Source organism: Ceratotherium simum, chromosome 27 (assembly GCF_057802395.1).
Source record: "Ceratotherium simum simum isolate JZ-2026a chromosome 27, ASM5780239v1, whole genome shotgun sequence".
Taxonomy (NCBI): Eukaryota; Metazoa; Chordata; class Mammalia; order Perissodactyla; family Rhinocerotidae; genus Ceratotherium; species Ceratotherium simum.
Window position 1 is genome coordinate 23,381,513 of NC_141926.1, and position 19,596 is coordinate 23,401,108.

Here is a 19,596-nt window from a genome sequence, read left to right on the forward strand (position 1 = left end):
AGACAGAAATATTTTGCAATAGAAAAATTTGAGTAATGGCACTATATAAATGAAGACCATAAATTCTGAGGTTTATATATACACATGTTCATAACTATACACAGACACATGCATTAAAGTTTATTACATTTCATAATTCAAATTTCAACAAGATTTCGAGGTCTATGAAATTGGATCAGCTTTTTGGATTTTATTTAGAATAACTATGTACTAAAAAAGATATCATGATAAATATGGAGGTTTCAGCTAAGATCCCATTTGCTGCCTAGCTGGAGGTAGTTCAGTCAGCAGACAGTTAGGGTCTGCCTCAGGTGCAGATAATTGTCTCCAACACAGCTGTACTATTCCCAGAGAAGACTGCATCTAAGTAAACAAGGAAGCAGGGATATAAAGGACTGGCCATATTAGCCCAAGGTGAACATTCTGTAGGGTAACTCCAGAGTTCCTGGATAGGTTGGCTGAGGATTGTCAGGCCTCCAGTACAGTCCAACTTCCCTTCTACTAATCTATGTCCTGCGTCCTTTTACAAGACATCTTGCAGCCCAAACTCCATCTCTGTGTCTGCTACTGGATAATAAAACATGGAACAGTTGATACCAGGAGCAGGTGAAAAGATAGGGTATGCATCATCGAGTGAGATTCACAAGGTTTTTGAGATGTACAGAGGAAAGAGTGGCCTATTTACTAAGTGGTGCAAAAGGCTACCATACCAGCTTTGAACTGGGAGGGCAGCAGGAAAGGGCACTGCAGCAGGTCCAAGCAGTGGGTCAAAGAGTCTTGACACTTGGGCCATATGATTGATCCAACGAGCCTAATGCTGTTTAATATATTAGGGATGGGAAGAAATGCTGTGTGGAATTTGTGGTCAGCTTCAGGGGGAGAATTACAATGAAGTCTCTTGGTTTTGTGAGCAAAGTAATGCCATATGCAGTGTAGAATTATATACCCTTTAAAAAAATAACTCCTGGCATACTGAGCAAGAAGAAATGACTGACCAAGGCTCACGATTGGACCATGTGGCCATGTAAGTGGAACTGCCCATCATGACCTGGCTACTGATCCATTATATCATAAGGTCATGTTGCTTAATAACAATTTACTATAAGTGAAGTGGTCCATCCAAGATAGAATGGATAACGCTCCCTTGAGAGCTCCTCATCCTATTGCCTGAGGCTTTGTGAAACCTGTATTGCACTTCAATTACTCCATTTTCCCAGTCTGCTTCCTTCTCCTCCTTTTAAAGGTGTTGATCTCTAATAAACACCTTGAACCTCAGTCTCCATTTCAAAGCTTCTTCTGTAGATACATGTTATTGAAATGGGGCTAAGTAATGGATTCATATTATAAAGACTCAATCATAAGGTGCTATAAAACAATCCTTTCCATTCTCTCACCTCTACTAAATTTTACCATTTCCTCTACTCTCATATGCTTTTGGCACTTGAAATACTGAGATGAACAAGGCATATTAGGTCCACTCACAGAGTTTACAAGATGGGAGAGAAGATAGATCACACAATTATAATATAAGAAATATAATATGATATAATATATTTAAAAATATGTAATACAATATAATGTAAGAAACATGTTGTTGCTTGCTGGCCACTCATTCCGGGGGAAAAGAGAATTTTAGCATGAGAGCACTTCAAGAAAGAATGATTGTGAGAGCCCATTGTAGGATGGCCGAGGTCACAGAGTAATGCTGGGCAGTGATAAAAGGACCTAAGTCTGTCTGATGGGAAAATGTGAGTAAGGTTGAAGTGTCACTTTTAAAGAAAATCATAGAGCCTCAATGAAAATGTGTGCTTAAGGTAGAAAGTTTAGGTCAAAACTATGTTACATATTCCAACAATCAAATTATTGATGTAAATTTTACGGTAAACATAAACTATGATTAAGCACCTCATATTTCACATTTCTATAAGCATAAAGCATTTGTTATTCCAATGAATATCTTTACAAAAATGGTACATCTCTTTGCTAAAGGAAGAGCAAATGCCAGACACACATATCCTAGAATGTTAGGAGGGGTCCCAATAGGGTTACCTCACTTATCTCCTGACTACCTTTTGCATTTATGTTTTCTTCTTAGTCACGTATTTACATTCACGCCTGTTATCTAAATAGAGGGGCTACACAACAGAACAATTAAAGACTTGGGTTTTAAACACAAAATGAGATCACATTGTTATCTGAGATAAAAAGTACAAAATAAGCATTAAATAAATCAGATTACAAAGGTGCACTTAATCTTAAGAGAAAGAATGGCACTAGCCAAGCAAGAGGAAGTTGTATGGAAAACGGAGTGGACACGTTGTCCTGAAATTTTTAACTGGGATAATTCAAAAAGAGGAAAAAGATACAGCAAATACTGCACAACTGAGAAGAGGCCAGGCACCTCCTACAGTGAAGAATGAGAAGAGGCTGAACTGGCTCTGCATTCTCAGCCACAACACTCCCACCTCCAAACCCATTGCCCCACACTCCATATAAGCTGAAGACTACAGGGAAGAAGAAAATCCTATCATTGGAGCAGTGTGTCTTCCACCTAGAAGAAGGTGCAGAGGTGCCTCCTTCCCTGCGGGCAAGTGAAGATTGCTCAAAGGGATGAAGGGATCCATTGGATTTGTCAGCACGAGGTGGGAGTGGGGGAGTCTGGCATTTCCTTCCTCATTTGGACTTCTGCTTTCACAGAAGATTAATCTGTCTTCTGAAATAGGAAAGCCATGATGCAGTCTAGGTTCTTACATTTTAGCTTACTAAGGATACTTAGCAGAAATTTTCTCCAGGACAAGTAGACATTGCATAAAATTGGTGGGCTACAGTTACACTCAAAACAAACTTGCTGATTACAAGGGTGAGGACGTATTTAAGGAGGTCAGGCTGAGCAGTGTCCCATCTGCAGCAACTGTGTCTCCAGAAAGCTTTCTGCTGTGCTTGCCCCCACACATTTATCCTCAGGGGGCAGGTCCTTACATATCCGTCCCATCAAGAACACAGGTGGCAGAGACAGCCCAAACGGAACTACAGAACCAGCAAAATACAAGGTATTTGACTACTTTTCTCTTCCCAAAAGAACATGTGTATTTCATGTCATCTCCCCACTCTCACCTCCCCAGGATGAAGTTCAGCTGTCATGGGTGTCAGAGAAAATGTGAATGCTATACTGGACTTTCTAAATTTTAAACTGTGCAGGACTCAACTGTATGTATTTGTACTTGAAAATGACCATAAATCTACAGCGTCTGCCAAAGGTGTTAAATCACAGAAAGTGGGATTCAAAAGGAATGGGTGAAAGCAGTATTTGGATTTTAACAATCACATTTGTACTACAATGAGTTGAGATCATGCAATGGTTGGGTTACAGGACACTAATCTGATTTAAGGTACCATTAATGTATATGTGAAAGAAGAGTAAGCCAGGGAAACAGAAAAAATGTATCAATGGAGAAATTTTCCTCACATGAAAATGAGAAAGTTCCAGCCACAGGACTTCGAATATTTCGGTCTCATTGACAAGCTTCAAGCTGTCCCAGTCTGAGGGCGTTAAATATTCCGTTCATGTAATTTCCCCTACTGATCTTCATGACTCACCAAACAAGTTTCTGACTCATGTTCTCTTTCCTACATAACATACCCACAGGTAAAGAATATACCTATCATATACACTCTGAAATGCCTAATTTCTGGGACTGTGATTTCTCATTGCAAAGTGACAAATGTTCTTTGTTATTGTTATTATATATTAATCTTATAAGCATGGAAATTGGCTTCTGAGAGATGGATACATGGGGTACAAAGTCAGGTTTTTGAACCTGATCAACTTGGCTAGATTAAAGTCATTATAAATTCTCCATGGTGTTGCAACTTTGTAAGAAGTCTCGGGGGGATCTACTAACCTTTGCCCCCAGGGTGGAGGGGTGGGATGAGGCAGTATGATTCTGCTAAATTTAATTTCTATAATGTTCAGAATTAACATTACTTTCTTCATGGCTGTGCTTTAGCACCCACTTGGAGTGTTCTGTAGTATCAGAAATAATTCATTTTCCCTTTCTGTCTCTCACTTTTCACCTCCCTTGTTTTCTCTCTCCTAAAAAAATATTATTCCTGGGGCCAGCCGGTGGCATAGCAGATAAGTTCTCGCTCTCTGCTGTGGTGGCCCAGGGTTCACAGGTTTGGATCACTGGCGCGCATTGATGTGCCACTTGTCAAGCCACGCTGTGGCGGTGTCCCATATAAAGTAGAGGAAGATGGGCATGGATGTTAGCCCAGGGCCAATTTTCCGCAGCAAAAAGAGGAGGATTGGTGATGGCTGTTAGCTCAGGGCTCATCTTCCTCACACACACACAAAAATATATCATTCCTGCATCTAGGGTAATGGTTTCTTTTACTAGAGTCCTTGAACTCAGTCATTCTTTCTGGGATCATCTTCATAAATCTTCTCTCCCAAACTACAGAGCACGTGCACAAAGAACATTATCTATCTCAAATCTCTCATCGTTAAAAGAAATTATAAGAGCTGAACTGTTTGGGGGCATTATCTGTAGCATGTGGTAAATAATTAATGATTGATAATATTTCTGACACTTCTATCAAAAACCCGTAGTTACTCTCAGAAAAACTTGAACAAGCAGGTGCTAAGATTGGTGAGCCTAGAATGATTTTATCTGCTCTGTCTCCATTGTCCACTAGGATAATTCATCACAGGAAGGTTCATGCCTTTTTCAGAACCCTCATACCATTTGTGTTGGGGTCAAGGCAAGGCCAGCAGAGGAGGACAATATAGAGCAATAATTTCCTCAGAATCTTATGCTATTCTTTTGGGCCACTCAATGTAATTTTATGTTCCAACCAACAGAGTCCAACTGGTAATTTATCATTATTTCCTACTTTAGTTTGTTCTCCTTTTAATGGGAAAACATTTTCACAATGATGAAATTCTACATAAGTGAAAGAAGCATTGTAAATTGTTTTAACTTCTCAGAATTAGCTAATTCTATTACTCAAAATGCCATGATTGCTAGTAAAAATTTTCAAAACACAATTTTGAAATAAATTTTAGTAGACAAGATTAATTTTTATAGATGGCTTCCTGAATATGTATATAAGACATCTACATATTATAGTATGACTTTCACATCTATTTATGGAAGAAATATTATCAGTAAATGAAAAACAAACACATATTTCAGAATATTCAGCCATCAAATCTAACACGTCAGCAATTGTTTTTCCACCACCAAAATTTTAAATATTAAATTTTTTCCCCCAAATTGAACTTTGGTGATTTTGCTAAACTCTTCCATCTTTACTAAAGATGGAAACTTTTCCAATATTTATTAAAGTAATTGTGAAGAAGAATAGGGCAGTGGAAATGTCTTCCCAACCCTACCTTATTAAAAGAAAAAAAAATACATGTTGAAGGGAAGTAAAAAGCTATTGACACAGGTATATTGAAGATCAGCTTGAACGAACCAATGCACTTTGAAATCATTGACTCACTTTGAACTCCATGGGAACGTACTATTTTCCAGGTTTCTGATGCCACTTCTTTGACATCCACTTGATAGTGATGGATAGGCACACCCCCATGGGAGTCCGGCTTGTTGAAAGAAATCTTGGCTGTGGTCTGTGACAGCTCTATAATCTTCACTCCATAGGGACTGGATGGCACATCTACGAAGGATCAAAAACAAAGGAAATATAACCCAAGTAATGTGGACGGCCATTATTAAGACTTATGGTGCTCTGAGAATTAGGAATAAAAGAAAATTGCTGCCTATATCACTTAATATATTTGAATTACAAAATTGGCATAACCGCTGATTGATCACTTCCAATTGCAAAGAAGTATAAGATAATAAATCTTTATTATCACAGCAAATGAAGAGTAAAATATTCAATATCAAATTTTATTTATTCAGGGAATAATTTTACTTCTCTCTTTTCTACACAATATAAACATTTTATTTGCATTCAAGGAAACCAAGCTTGTGCGTATGTGTGTGTGTGTATGTGTGTGTGTGTGTGTGTGTGTGAGAGAGAGAGAGAGAAACAGAGAATGCAGGCATAATTAAAATATAAGAAAAATAAAAAATTTATTGATAATTAGCATAAATAATTACCTCTTGTATAAAAGTGAGATTGATTTTCTTTTTGTTCATTAAAATCATATTAATAATTTGGGGGCAAGTGTTAAGTTTAGAGAAAATGTCATTATCAACTAAATAAAACTGCTATGTCTTTTAATTTCATTTATGTATTATTTAATTGAAATAAACTTTTAGCTGAGATATTTGTTTTAATCCCTGTATTTAAAAAATAGCTACACATTTTTTCTTATGTGGGTTTTTCTATCAATTTTTTGTATCCTGTATTACTCACATTATTTCAAGCTCAATAAGATATCCTGGGTGGAACTTTATTTTCTTTTCTAGTATATAAAATTTTAGAAAGAATTATCTGAAGGGCTGAACAGTCAAGAGGAGAAAATGAGAGAGAAAAAAGTCTCAATGAGGAAATTAATAAAACTTCTACTTCAGAAACAGAGTTAGGGGCATGTTAAACTTTAAAGGGAACTCTCTCTGTGTTTGCCTCTGTCTCTCAATCTCTCTCTTTCTTTTCAATATCACATTGGAAATAATCATAACGTTTGGAAATTTACATACAACTTATGTAAATTATATGCATATATTATATATTCTACAAATATATGAATAAATATGTAATTTAACCTCTGGAATTAACTTTACAAAAACAAACATAAAACTTGATTAAAAATAATGCAGTAAATGTAAATGTCTGTTTTGATACAAACATTCATATAAATATCTCTAATGGCTGTCAGAAGTCAAATGTGCCTTATTTTCTAGAGTTAAAGGAGAACAATGTAGATCATATAAAAATATGCCTTATAAATGGTACTGGGCAAGAGCCAGGAGGGCAGGTTTACGGCCTTTTGGATGTGAATAGGGTAAGGAAATGCAACACTTGCATTTCAGCTCTAATTAGTGACTGTAAATTATTCGGAGATCCTATGAAATGCATTATGTTATAGCTTTACGGTTTTGAAATAAATGTGCAGAATCCTTATGCATCCCAAAGTCATATTGCTATTAAAATCTTATCTGGAAATAAAAATTTTAAATTATCTAAGTAATCTATTTAAGCTGTCATACATAAACATTATTATAGTTTTCATGTTTCTATAATGCCTAGGTTGTAACTGTAGGTTCTTTTCAACTGTAGGTTTGATCTAAAGTTTGCAGAGGAGGATAAAAGAAACATACACACACACATTGATTGTTCTTAATAAGACTGTCAATTCTTCACCCCATGCTGAGTGACTCTCTAATGTCAACTAGGACTAAGTTGGACATCACAGTAATTATAATCTTCAGTTTGAGAATACGTTTCAAAAGGAAAGGTACTAAGTATTGGAGGAGGAGAGAGAGATGTGATTCCTCATGGGCTCTCACCTTTGACCATAGGGCACGGAATGGTCCTTGGTTCTTACCCCGTGCCTAGAGCTACGTACCACTGGCTGAGCTGTGCACCCTGACATGGTACACCTACTGAGAAATAAGGGCCTTTTTTTTCTTAGCACAAAGGTATCACCAAAACATAGGCTGGTGGGTATCTTTTTCTAGCCATATAGTCTATTTTCAGACCCGCTGACTCTTATCCTGGTTTTTTGTTTATATTTATATTCTGTTGGCTTCTTCTTTCTGTTACCTGACTAAGAAGAAAAGCATATTTATGACTTGCAGCTCTAGTATCTTCCTAAACATTTTTGTTTACATTCTGATTTTATATATTCAACCACCTGCTGACTACTAAATTATAACATGCTTATACATGCATACATACGTACATGTAACATTGAGAAAAGTGCCTGGAATATACTCAGTCCTCAGGAAATACATGATGAATTAAATATTTCAGTAATTAAAAAAGTATACAAAGATACAGAACATGTCCACGTGAAAGGCATCTGATATGCCTAGACCAATATTTCTAATTCTTCTCTCCACTCCCTCAACTGTTTTATAATCGCATTCATCCTTGAGACTATCTCTTATATACATCATCATTAGTCATGAAGTTATTTATTATAATTATCATATCCATTCCTTCCTTCCTGTTTCCACTGTTAATTCCCAAGCCCAGGCTCCATCTGCCTCTGCCTGCAATGCCATTAGTGGCTCTCCACTTCTTTATCTATTGGACATCCCACCAAATTTCAATCCATATGGCAAATAAATGCAAAATCAATTTTTCTAAAGCACCACTCTAATCACATCACTTCCCTGAGGAGGATGTTCAGGAGCTTCCTCCTTTTTGCAGCATCAAGCTTAGACTTTTTAATCAGCCTTTCAAGATCTTGAGTTATCTAACCTCACTGGGTGTATGCAAACAGAGGACCACATTGTGAAAGACCATCAAGCACAGTTCAACATTTCAAACGGGGCCTGTGGATACTGACTTCCATACACAATGCTCCCCTCATGTTTAGCATATTTTTCTAAACTCCTTCCTAGTAACTTCTATCTCAATAATTAATGAATGCCACCCATCACTGAATGAATAAATAGAACAGCAATTGTGCAAACACATATTTGTTTCTTACCCTTTCTTTTCACCTCCACTAGTACCAGTATAGTGTTGGATTAAGAGCCTCGATATATATCGTCAGAATCTATGGATCCAAAGTCTGGCCTTGCTACTTTTGTCAACTGCAATCTTAGACAAGTCTCTTCATCTCTTCAACCATGAGTATTTTTCTCTCTAAAATGGACATTAGAATAATACCCACGGCTATGGCTGCTATGAGTATCAAGTAATGTAGAGCACATACCTGAAATACATTAAGCACTTAGTAAATGTTAGTCATTGTAATTTTGCTATCCCTCCCTGATAATCACATTCCTTCTATTACCTTATTGTGAATCCATTGACATCTATCAATATTTTAGTCAAATGGAAAGTAATAGATACAATGTTGAGGTTTTTCTTAGAAATGTATGCTGTGTATAATAGCAAAGAGTTGGTGGCATGATCAAGGAGTCAGATAACAACAATCTCAAGTTACTGTATGACCCTCAGCAAATTAAATGTGTTGGGTATTAGTTTCCTCATAAGCAAAATGGTCACAACAATACCAACATTAAATTTGCTGCTCTGAGGATAAGTTGATGGATATAAATCACTGGACATTCACAAATATTATTTTCACTTACCTTTTCTTTAAAAAGGCTGGCAGTGTATAACCGATGTTGATAAACATTTTGATATTTATACATATGCCTAAAGTTATAGTTCAATCAAAGTATAAATATTAAAACATAAAAAGTCTGCCTTGGTGATAATTTTATCTTGTAACAGGTAGAGGAACAATGATAGGAGCTGCTCCTCTGACTTTAATTCTGATAAAATAAAGGAATACAATTAGATAAAGAGGAACTAGTTCCAGTGAAACGGAAGTATGTGAAGCCTTATGAAAAAGGAAGAGGGCAATAATCAGATATATACATAGATGTTTAGAAACAGATTCAAAATAGTACATCAAATATTATGTTCTTCTGTCTAACAAAAAAGCATCCCAAAGTGAAGATAGCCCCTATAAAGCAAAATTCTGGAAGTATATGTCCAAAGAGACTGATGTGGAAGAAAAGGAAAGGTGCTAATAAATATAATGTGCCTGCAAAGGAGATCTTGGATGAGTAAAATTTTTAATAACATTTCAAAATGAAGATGAATCACAGAATTACAAAACAATATTTCCTCAGGCTTTAGAATAAGCTAAGAGTATAATACGCTGAAGACGACGACAACAACAAAAAGGGATGAGTTGTATATGTGAGTGTGCGCGTGTTCTAGGTCTTCATGGTCTCTTCCTCAATTGCATCCTCAATTCTCAGCAAATAGACTCAACGTGAAAGTGAGAATAGAAGTCATCAAGCAAGTTCACTCAAATCGTACCCCGTCACCTCTGGATGAGCCTGTAATGAAGTCTGCCCTCCTCGTTTCCAAGGCTAAGCCCTCCATCTCTGAAGGGCGTTTCTTTAACTTTCCTGCAGAATACATCATCATCAGACAGCTCTTCTCTTTTTTTATCTTTTGGATTTTTAGTCTCTCTTTCTTCTCTCTCCTATTACCATGAGCTATACAGGTCTCCCAAATGATAAACTTTCTTCAGTTCTACTCTCTTCTTAGGCAACAAATTTCTTTTGTTTCCCTATCACACTGTTTGAATAGGTTGTTGCTAATTTCTGCCCTGACGTCTTTACTTCTTCTGGGAATTTGGTTTCCCATAGAAAGCTGGGAAGCCGGCAACTAAAGTATGGTTCAGAGTCACTGACTCAGCTCTTTCCCCACAGATGAGGATGTGGTATGGCTAAATTTATTTTTTTGTTGTTGTTGTCAGAGATCATTTTGTTTTTATTTTATGCTTTCTTTTTATTTTTGCTCCCAACAGCTTATAATACTTTGTTCTTTGTCTCTATCTTTCCTCTGTTTTCTGCTTGTTCTTTTTTTTTTTTAATTTTTTGTTTATTGCAGTAACATTGGTTTATAACATTGTATAAATTTCAGGTGTACATCACCACACGTCTATCTCCGCACAGACTACACCGCGCCCACCACCCAAACACCAACCACAACCCATCACCACACACATGAGCCGAACCATCCCTTTCACCCTCCTCCCTCCCCCCTTCCCCTCTGGTAACCACCAATCCAATCTCTGTCTCTATGTGTTTGTTTATTGTTGTTGGTATGACTAAATTTAGATCAATCAGAAGACCTTGATATTTGTAAACCTTCCTTTAAGTGGAAGTATTTAAGTGAATATTCTCCCAAAATGTTGTTTTAAACCCTATCCTAGATATTATCTATTTCTATTTCACATCAATTTCTATCATCTAAGCTATTCCCCTTTATCATAAGGAGTGGAAGGCTAAAAATCTTCATTTCCAAGATGCACTTGCTGCTACGGTTCTAAGTGCCACGGAGACACTGAAGGAGTGTGAATGTCATTCCCACTTTTCTGAAAAGGTGCCTGTGGACAAGAGGACCTGCAGAGGTGAATGATAGCAGCAGCTGATCTTCCTCCACAGTCCAGTCACACGGTTTCTCCTGGAGGGTGCTGTGATGTCAGCAGAGGGGGAGCTTGGCAGCATGGCCTCCTGATCTCTGGTTAGCAGCTGCAGACTTGGTCCTGGACCTCACTTGTGGTATTCCTCCTTCCCTTCCCTCTGCTTTTCCAATTCTTTTATGACCACCCAACTGTCTCTATTAAATTCCTTTATGCTTGGTTTCTTCATTAATCTCCATCTGATGAAAGTCCCAACTACTAAAGGAATTGTCACACAAAGACTTGCACTTCCTAGGTTTAGCAAGACCCTAATATGCAGAGTATTATTATCAACTGCATGCACCTCAGGGCCAGGCTGAGTGGAGTTCCATCTACTTCATCTCTGAGTGGCCACCTTATTTCTGATGAGATTTTATATATATTTTTCCTATTTCAATCGTGAGCTTAATCTAACATTATAGCCAATCAGCAGCACATCTGCAACTCTGCAAATTCCTTCTCATTTCACTACCCATCTGGTTTTCTCCAATTGCCAAATACAAATCATTATTATATTGATCTTTTCACAGCATTTGGTCACATATGTTTAAAATTTTCTCCTCCCAAGTAATTATACTAACTCTCTGAATAATTGTTTTTAATTTTAATTGTTCGTAAGTCCATCATTTAAACTGAAGTACTCTGGGGAATCTGTCCTTGATTATATCATTTTTACCTCTAACTTTCTCCATTGAAGTCTTCATTGGCTCCTGAAGTATCAATGGAAATTATTTCCTCAAACACACCTAAGTCTTGACCCTTCTCACCAGTCATGGCCTCCCATATCCCATTATTAATTGAGCATATCAACTATGACTCATAAGCAAATCAAATAAAACACACTGAATCCTTTATACATTCAATAACTCATCTAAATCTATGATGAGCCAGGCAATTTTCTATGTTCTGGAGTAAATATGAGACAGCAATCACTTCTCCTGTAGAGGTTACATTCCAATTACATAAAAGTAATTGTAACATATAAATTATTTATTATAAATGCTGTGGTCAAAAATTAATCAGGGAAGGGAGACAGTTTAGGTGGGGACAGGGAGGAGAGTTGGAGTGTTATAATTTTAAACTGGGTAGACAAGAATAGCTTCACTAAAAAAAGGAATTTTTGACCAAGGACTTAAAGGAGAAGAAAACGATTTATATGAAAATGCTAAAGAGAGAAAATAGGAAATACAAAGATGAAATATGCTTTGGATGTTTAAAGAAGGGAGCAATCTGTGGAGAGCAGCACACCCAAGGTAGGGGAAAGGAGATGGAGTTCAGAGAAGGCCAGTAGTGGGGGGATGGGAAGGGGACCTTGTGAAGCCTGAAAGCCTTTATAACCACTTTAGTTTCATCTCTGACCAAAATAGTAAGCCACTGAAATGCTTTGAGCAGAAGAGAATTATGCTTTATTTATTTATTTATTTTTAATAATAAGCAGCCCTGCTCACCTTTTATTTAAACTACACTCTAGGCCAAAGCAGGAAGGTAGACTAGAAATGTATGCAACAATCCACATTAAAAGCAAAACCAAACCAAAGCAACAAACAAAAACAACTAGAATCTAGAGCTTGATATCATGCGAACAATGAGAACCGGAAACATCCTGCTGGTAGAGTCAACAAGACTTGTTGAAGGGTTGGGTGTATGGTTGAAGTAAACAAGTCAATTCAAGGATGACGGTGAGTTTCTTGACCTGAACACCTGGAAGGAGACAGTTGTCATTTACTGAGATAGGAAAGAATGCCAAAGGAAGATATGTAGAGGAGAATATAGGAAATCAGGTTTGGATAGCTGGACATTTGGACCTTTGCATTGGCTATCGAACATCTAAGGGGAGAAGGAATCAAGTGGTTGGATATAAAAGTATAGCATTTAGGGAAAAGATCTAAGGTGAAGATATATTCTGGAGTTCTTAGAGTATAGGTGGTGTTTAAATCCACAAAAATTTAGAAGAATAGCAATGGTGTGAGTGTAGATAAAATAAAAAGATGTCCAAAAAACTGAGGCACAGTGATTATAAGCGGTCAGAAAGATGTGGAACAACTAGCAAAGGAGACAGAGAAGGAGTGGTCAGTGAGGTAAGATGAAAACCAGGAAAGCATATGACACGCTAGCTCAGTTGGGGGCTGGGAAGATGATTGAAAGAGAAAGAAATGATGAACTGTGTAATATTCTGCTGCTAAATCAAGAAGTATGAGGACTGAGAATTGACTACTGAAATGAGCATGAGAAGGTCAACGGATACCTTGTTAATATCAGGTTTTACAGATCAGTGAAGGTAAAAATCTGACTGGAAGAGTTTGTGACAGAATGAAATGAAAGTAATTAGGTACAGCAAATATAGTCAATTCTTTTGTGAACTTTATTCACAACATGGAAATTGGCAATTGCCCATACTCTATGCTATGTTGAACTCAGCATCTACAATGCTACCAAGATAGTTGTTCCATGATAAATGAATCATGTTGCTTTATGACTAAAAACTCCAAATTTCCCTTGCTGTGTACATGATGTAACAGAATGTAAATATGATGAATGTTTTTAAGGAGGTCCATAATTTGGTCTCTCACCACCTTTCCATTCATATCACCACCATTGATCCCCTCACATGGTATGCCCTCCAGTCCTCCATTAAATGCTCATCTCTTTACAGTCTATACCTTTTCACAGCATTATACCTTTGCACACTCACCTTGATTCTGTCCATCTTTCCCTTTCTTCTTTACTGGACCTGTTTCTACTCACTCTTTCAGACTCAACTCAAAAGTTGACACTTATTTGAAGCCTCCCCCAAGAATTCCAGTCAGAATTCCATTTTATGTTCCCAACCATTTCATTCACACTTCTATTTAAATCCTTATCTTTTATACCCTAAGTTATTTGTAAAGATGAGGTGCCATACATTATTCATCTTCAGATTCCCAAGATATAGAACAGTATCTGGCACCTACTAGAAGCTCACTATATGCTTGTTGAGTGAGTGAACTAACAAGTGATTAGGAATTGATGCAAGCATGGATTCCCTAAAAATAACATCTATCTATCCCAATTTCATTTTTTTAGAGAATTTAGGGAATTAGAAAATTAAGAGGATGCCACAAAGAGTTTCTGAAGACAAACAAAAGTTTCTGAAAAAAAGAGCAAGACGTAGACTTTTCCAGGCTATATCATAAAACTGATCATGTAAGAGAAAACTGGCTTTATATTTAGTTGAAGAAAGTGTGTTTCCAGATGAACTAATTTTAACCTGCTTTCAAGTGTTACGGAACAAGGGTCTGGATAAAATGCCGTCTGAGTACAAGGACAAGTAGATTGACTGTAATTCCATATCTACAGAATTCTGTTCAATTGATCCAGCTTAACCTGTAAGTAGGTCTCCATTCTGAAAAATGACTTGTCTAGGCTTATCCATGACTGAGGTGAAAATACAGATGATCACTTCATGATATCTGTGAATTAAATTAATCTTGGGAAGAGGGCTAAAACATCGGATTTTGACAGAGTCTCAGTAGGTTAAAAAGATGAGCCAAAACTGACAAGATGAGATTTAATAGGGGTAAGTATAGAGTCCTGAACTGAGGTTAAAAAAAAAAAAACAATTGTGAAACACAGCACAGGAGACTTCACTTAATAGTAGTTTTTGTGAGAACGATGTAGGACAAGACACTTGAAGGAAAAATGCAGCAAAATCAAATGAAATTTTGTATTATTTAATAGAAATACAGTGTCCAGAACAAGTGAGGTCATTATCCCATTATCCAATTTTAATATGCATTGGTCTACAATGTTTAGATCTTGCATTATGTCTAAAGAGACATCAACAAACTAACTTCTACCCAAAAGAAAAGTGACCTATATGAACTATAATTTGGCCGTAACAGTAGCTAGCTAACATGTGTTGATTACATGCCATGTGCTGGTGTGTTGAACACATTTCATCACTTAGTCCTCACACAGTCTCATCAGGTATATCTTGGAATGGCTGCTATGGGACACTGAAACCCCTTTTAGGACTGAGGCACCCATTCCCAGGGCTGGAAGTGTCACCTGATGACAGCTTACAGCAGAGTCCCTCCCCTAAAACTGCCCAGGAGAAGGTGACTTGATCAGAAAAGTGTGTTAATGAAGCAAAGATGAAATCATTGTATTGAAGTTTAATATGAAAAGTTTACAGTGAAAAGTTAAATATAATAATGTCTCTGTCTCTCTCTAATTGTATTTTTTCTTTTTTTTTTTTGGTGAGGAAGATTGTCCCTGAGCTAACATCCATTGTCAATCTTCCTCTTTTTTCTTGAGGAATATTGTCACTGAGCTAACATCTGTGCCAGTCGTCCTCTATTTTGTATGTGGGACGCCACCACAGCATGGCTTGATGAGTAATGTGTAGGTCCACACCTGGGATCTGAACTGGCAAACCCCGGGCTGCCTAAGTGGAGCACGTGAACTTAACCACTACACCACTGGGTTGGCGCCACTAATTGTATTTGTATTTTACATTTTGGTAAAATGTTAATATAACAAAATCAGTTATCAAACACATATGTGAAATATCTTATATTTTCCATACAATTACATAAAAAAGTATTTATTTCAATTTTCTAAAAATGGAAAATAGGTTAAAGAGAACTTGACCAATCCTTGCTCATGAAAATAAAGCCAAAGTTTAATAGAAAGACTTTGTTCAGGGTTTTCCTGCTTTAATCAAAGCACAAATATCTTTTATTTTAAAAAAATCATTTGAGAAATGAATAATCATAGATTCCTTGATATTAGGTATGAGAATGTAAAAAAAAATAGAGTTTAAAAAAAAGAACTTGAACCATTAAAGATTGCATGTAGGAAATGGTACCACAAAAAGGGATGCTGCGCTCAGGCTGACCCTTTACTCATAGGAGCCCTTCGATGCAGCCAATATTTTATCCTACTCATTGTTTAAATCGTCCATAATAATAGATATAACAATAACAAACTGTTTTATGTATTGTTTCCTAATTTGTAAACATACCTTTCTTCTGTAAAATAGGTATAAATATATCCCACGTACTTCCTTGAGCTACCTCGAGAATTATGGCGACGATTACTCAGGATTCAACTTAGCTCATCACTCCTATCGGTTTTCTTACTAGAACTTTATCAAGCTGTTCTTTCCCAGCAGAGATAATGGCAAAAGAAGTGGGAGGCATGGAGGTGTAATATCCAGCTCATAAGTGGCATCTATATGCTTATTTCTGTACCCTGTTATAATTACACTGTTACTAAATAAAGACCATATCTCCATTGTTAAGAATAATGGCATCACAATTATTAAGAGATTTAAGAGATTTCTAAATAACTTGCTATATTTTAGAGTAAAAATTATATCTGCATATTTGAAAACATTAGTTGTCTGTGAATAAATGATTCATTAATATGCAAAAATGTCTTTTTAATATTTTAAAACCACTTATAGGATCACATATCAAACTACGTATGCACACACAAAAAAGATACAGATGATTTTTATCAAGAATGCTACCTATGTTCACAAGTTATGTGGCTTACCAAAGATGCTCTATCTTATGCATATTTGTTTATTCCCCTTAGTTTCCTTCCTTTTAATTCTTTTTTCTTTTACCATAATTTCATATTTACAGAAAATTTGCAAGAATAGTGCCTAGAGCTTTTCTTTTTAATCTAAACCACTAACAGTAAGTTGACATGATGCCAACTTCAGCATTTACTTACTACAACAAAATATTTTACTACAAAGGCTCTATAAAACAATTAAATTGCTATGTAATCCAAAAACCACAATCAAAATTTACCTATCATCCAATAATGTCCCTTATAACAAAAGATGCATGCATGATATTTATCTGTTATTTATCTTTACTGTCCTTTAGTCTAGAAAGTTTCCTTGGTTTTCACGGCTTTGACACTTTGAAGGCTAGTTATTTTGCAGATGGTACCTCAATTTGGATTTGTCTTGTATTTCCTCACACTAGATCCTGATTATGCATTTTTGGCAGGAATAGCACAACAGTTACTCTGTGTTCTTCTTGTTGCCTCTTCCTGTTAGTACCTAAGTTTAATTTTCTTATTACTAATGATGTTAATTTTGATCACTTAATTAAAGTGGGATCTGCTTGGTTTATCAACTGTAAAGTTACTATTTTTCTTTTTGGAATTAACTAATAATTTGGGGATAGGTACTTTCAGGCTATTTCTATTTTTTTTCTCATCTAACTTTTACATACCAGCTTTACCAACCACTGATGCTCTTTTGCTGAATTAATTTGTATTATGATGTTTGTTAAAGTTGGTTTATGGATGTTTTTGACATATCCCTATCCTTTTTTTTAATTTCATTTTTTTATGGCACAACACACTGACCCAGGTTTATCTTGCAGTTTTTCTGTCCCACTCCTAGAATTAGCCATTTTTACAAAGAGCACTGGTTACTTCTAGTGAAGAATGGTCTTTAGAATCCAAGATCTGGCTGTCAGGTATGCTCTATGCTCTTTGCAGCTCCCAAGTCCTCTCAGTGGTTAGAACCAGCTCAGAAACTGTTTTCTAACATTCCTGGTTAAAGGAAGCTCCGTGTAGAAATGGCTGAACACACACACACACACACACACACACACACACATCTTTACTTCTTTTCTCCTTTCTATACCCATCTACATACATTAAAATAAGAGTTCACACTGATACCTCCAATACCCAACCATTACCACAGGGTCCTTCTAGGTTTTACACTTGCTCTATCTGTACTTCTCCAAAGGTGAAATCATTATCTAGTATTATACTTTACATATTTACTAATGTTATCTATGCCCCTATAGAAATGAATCATCCATCACAGCCCTCCCCTGACACCCTGCCCCTTATTTGAACTCCTTATAGTGAACAGATTCCAACACTCCTCTCTGGGTTGCTGTTTCTGTCTTGGCACATGGACATCCTTTTCACCCTGCCTGGGCTCCAACACCACACACTGGACCACTAGAGCCCCCCTTCACTCCACTCACTCTGCTTAGGATCTGACACCCCATGGCAAGCTGCTGTGCCCCATCTCACCTGCACACAGATGCCTACCTGGCTCAGATGTAGGACTTAATTATTCAGAAAGTAAAATAGGAAGAACAGAAGGAAGGAAAAGAGGAGGGAAGAAAAGATCTTTGAAACAAAGGAAGTTAAAAAGGTAGCTTTTTCTTATATTTTTCACTGAACGTATAGCACATGATTTCATGCTAAATTTTGGCTGTTTTAATTTATTGCCCTTTGAAATCAAAGTAATATGTTACAATATAAAATACCATATGCCAAATTATCTTGACTTTTTACTAGTCAAATAGCCCAATGAAATATTGAGCAGTGATATGTACATGTATTTTGAAATATTTAAATTTCTATATAATGTTTCTTTTATATTTTATTTAAAATCACATTGCACTTTCAGGGTTTGAATTTTCCCAGAAAGACTAAATTTTGTAACCATTACATAAAGGGGTCTCATTAAAGGCATAATATCTATAAATGTTGATATTTAAATGCATGTTTCCCATCTAAGGCTCAGTGTCTAATTCATTTTTATATCTTCATTACAATTTCAGTTGGATCTATCTTTTCCTGAAATGAATTTTAGGTGTGTATTTCTCACAAAATTTTTGAATACTAAGAGAATTGCAGTATTCACGAGATATTTCCAACAACATTCTAACTCTTAGCTTGAACACACATTTTCTATTTTTTATGATGGTTGGGCAGAGGGAAACATACTATTTTCACATCTTCATTAGAAGGATAGGTTTCAAATATATTTTTCAATGAAAAATGTTACAGTAAGAAATGTGAGATATGAGGGTGCATAAACAAATATTTCCTGTGATTTAATAAGATTGTTTAAATCTCATCAATATTATGTTCTATTTTTCATATTTTTTCCACAATTAAAAACTCCTAAAAACTAAACAAAAAAAAGTCTGGTCATTTATCAAGTTTTACCCCCTAGATACAAAACTGCATCATTTGTAAAAAAAGCCAGTGTATAACAGTGTATCAGCATTAATATAATTAAATATATACACACATATTGATTATATATCTAGTTATCATTTATAAAAAGTTCATACTAATTATAAGGAAATGTGCCTCATTTCCTAAGCTTTGGAATTAATATGAGTAGTGAATGATTCTTATCAGTACAGGTGATACTTCAATTTATAATCAATGAATTTTGATATGACTTAGTACATTTCACTTGCCTGAAGTTTAATTTGCTCATACAATGGTTCCTTCATATGCCTCAAAGTAGAGTCTACTTCCCACGATTTTCATTGAGATTAATTTTCTAATGACTTCATGGTAGACAATAATATTCATTTATTTCCTTCCTTCCTTCACCTCTCCCTCCCTCCTTTCCCTCCTATCTTAACTCCCTCTCATCTAAATATTTTCCTTCCTGCTTCCTTCCCTAA

At 36.2% G+C, this 19,596-nt stretch overlaps 1 protein-coding gene across 2 annotated transcripts in view; it reads right to left on the bottom strand.

The window, feature by feature from the left end:
• The window catches only part of NCAM2 (neural cell adhesion molecule 2), a 488,709-nt gene that overhangs the window by 85,479 nt on the left and 383,634 nt on the right, over positions 1-19,596 (bottom strand). For both annotated transcript variants that reach the window (XM_087418188.1, XM_087418189.1), the window contains exon 12: positions 5,506-5,679. In XM_087418188.1, the coding sequence (XP_087274314.1) occupies positions 5,506-5,679 (174 nt within the window). The remainder of the gene's footprint in view (positions 1-5,505; positions 5,680-19,596) is intronic.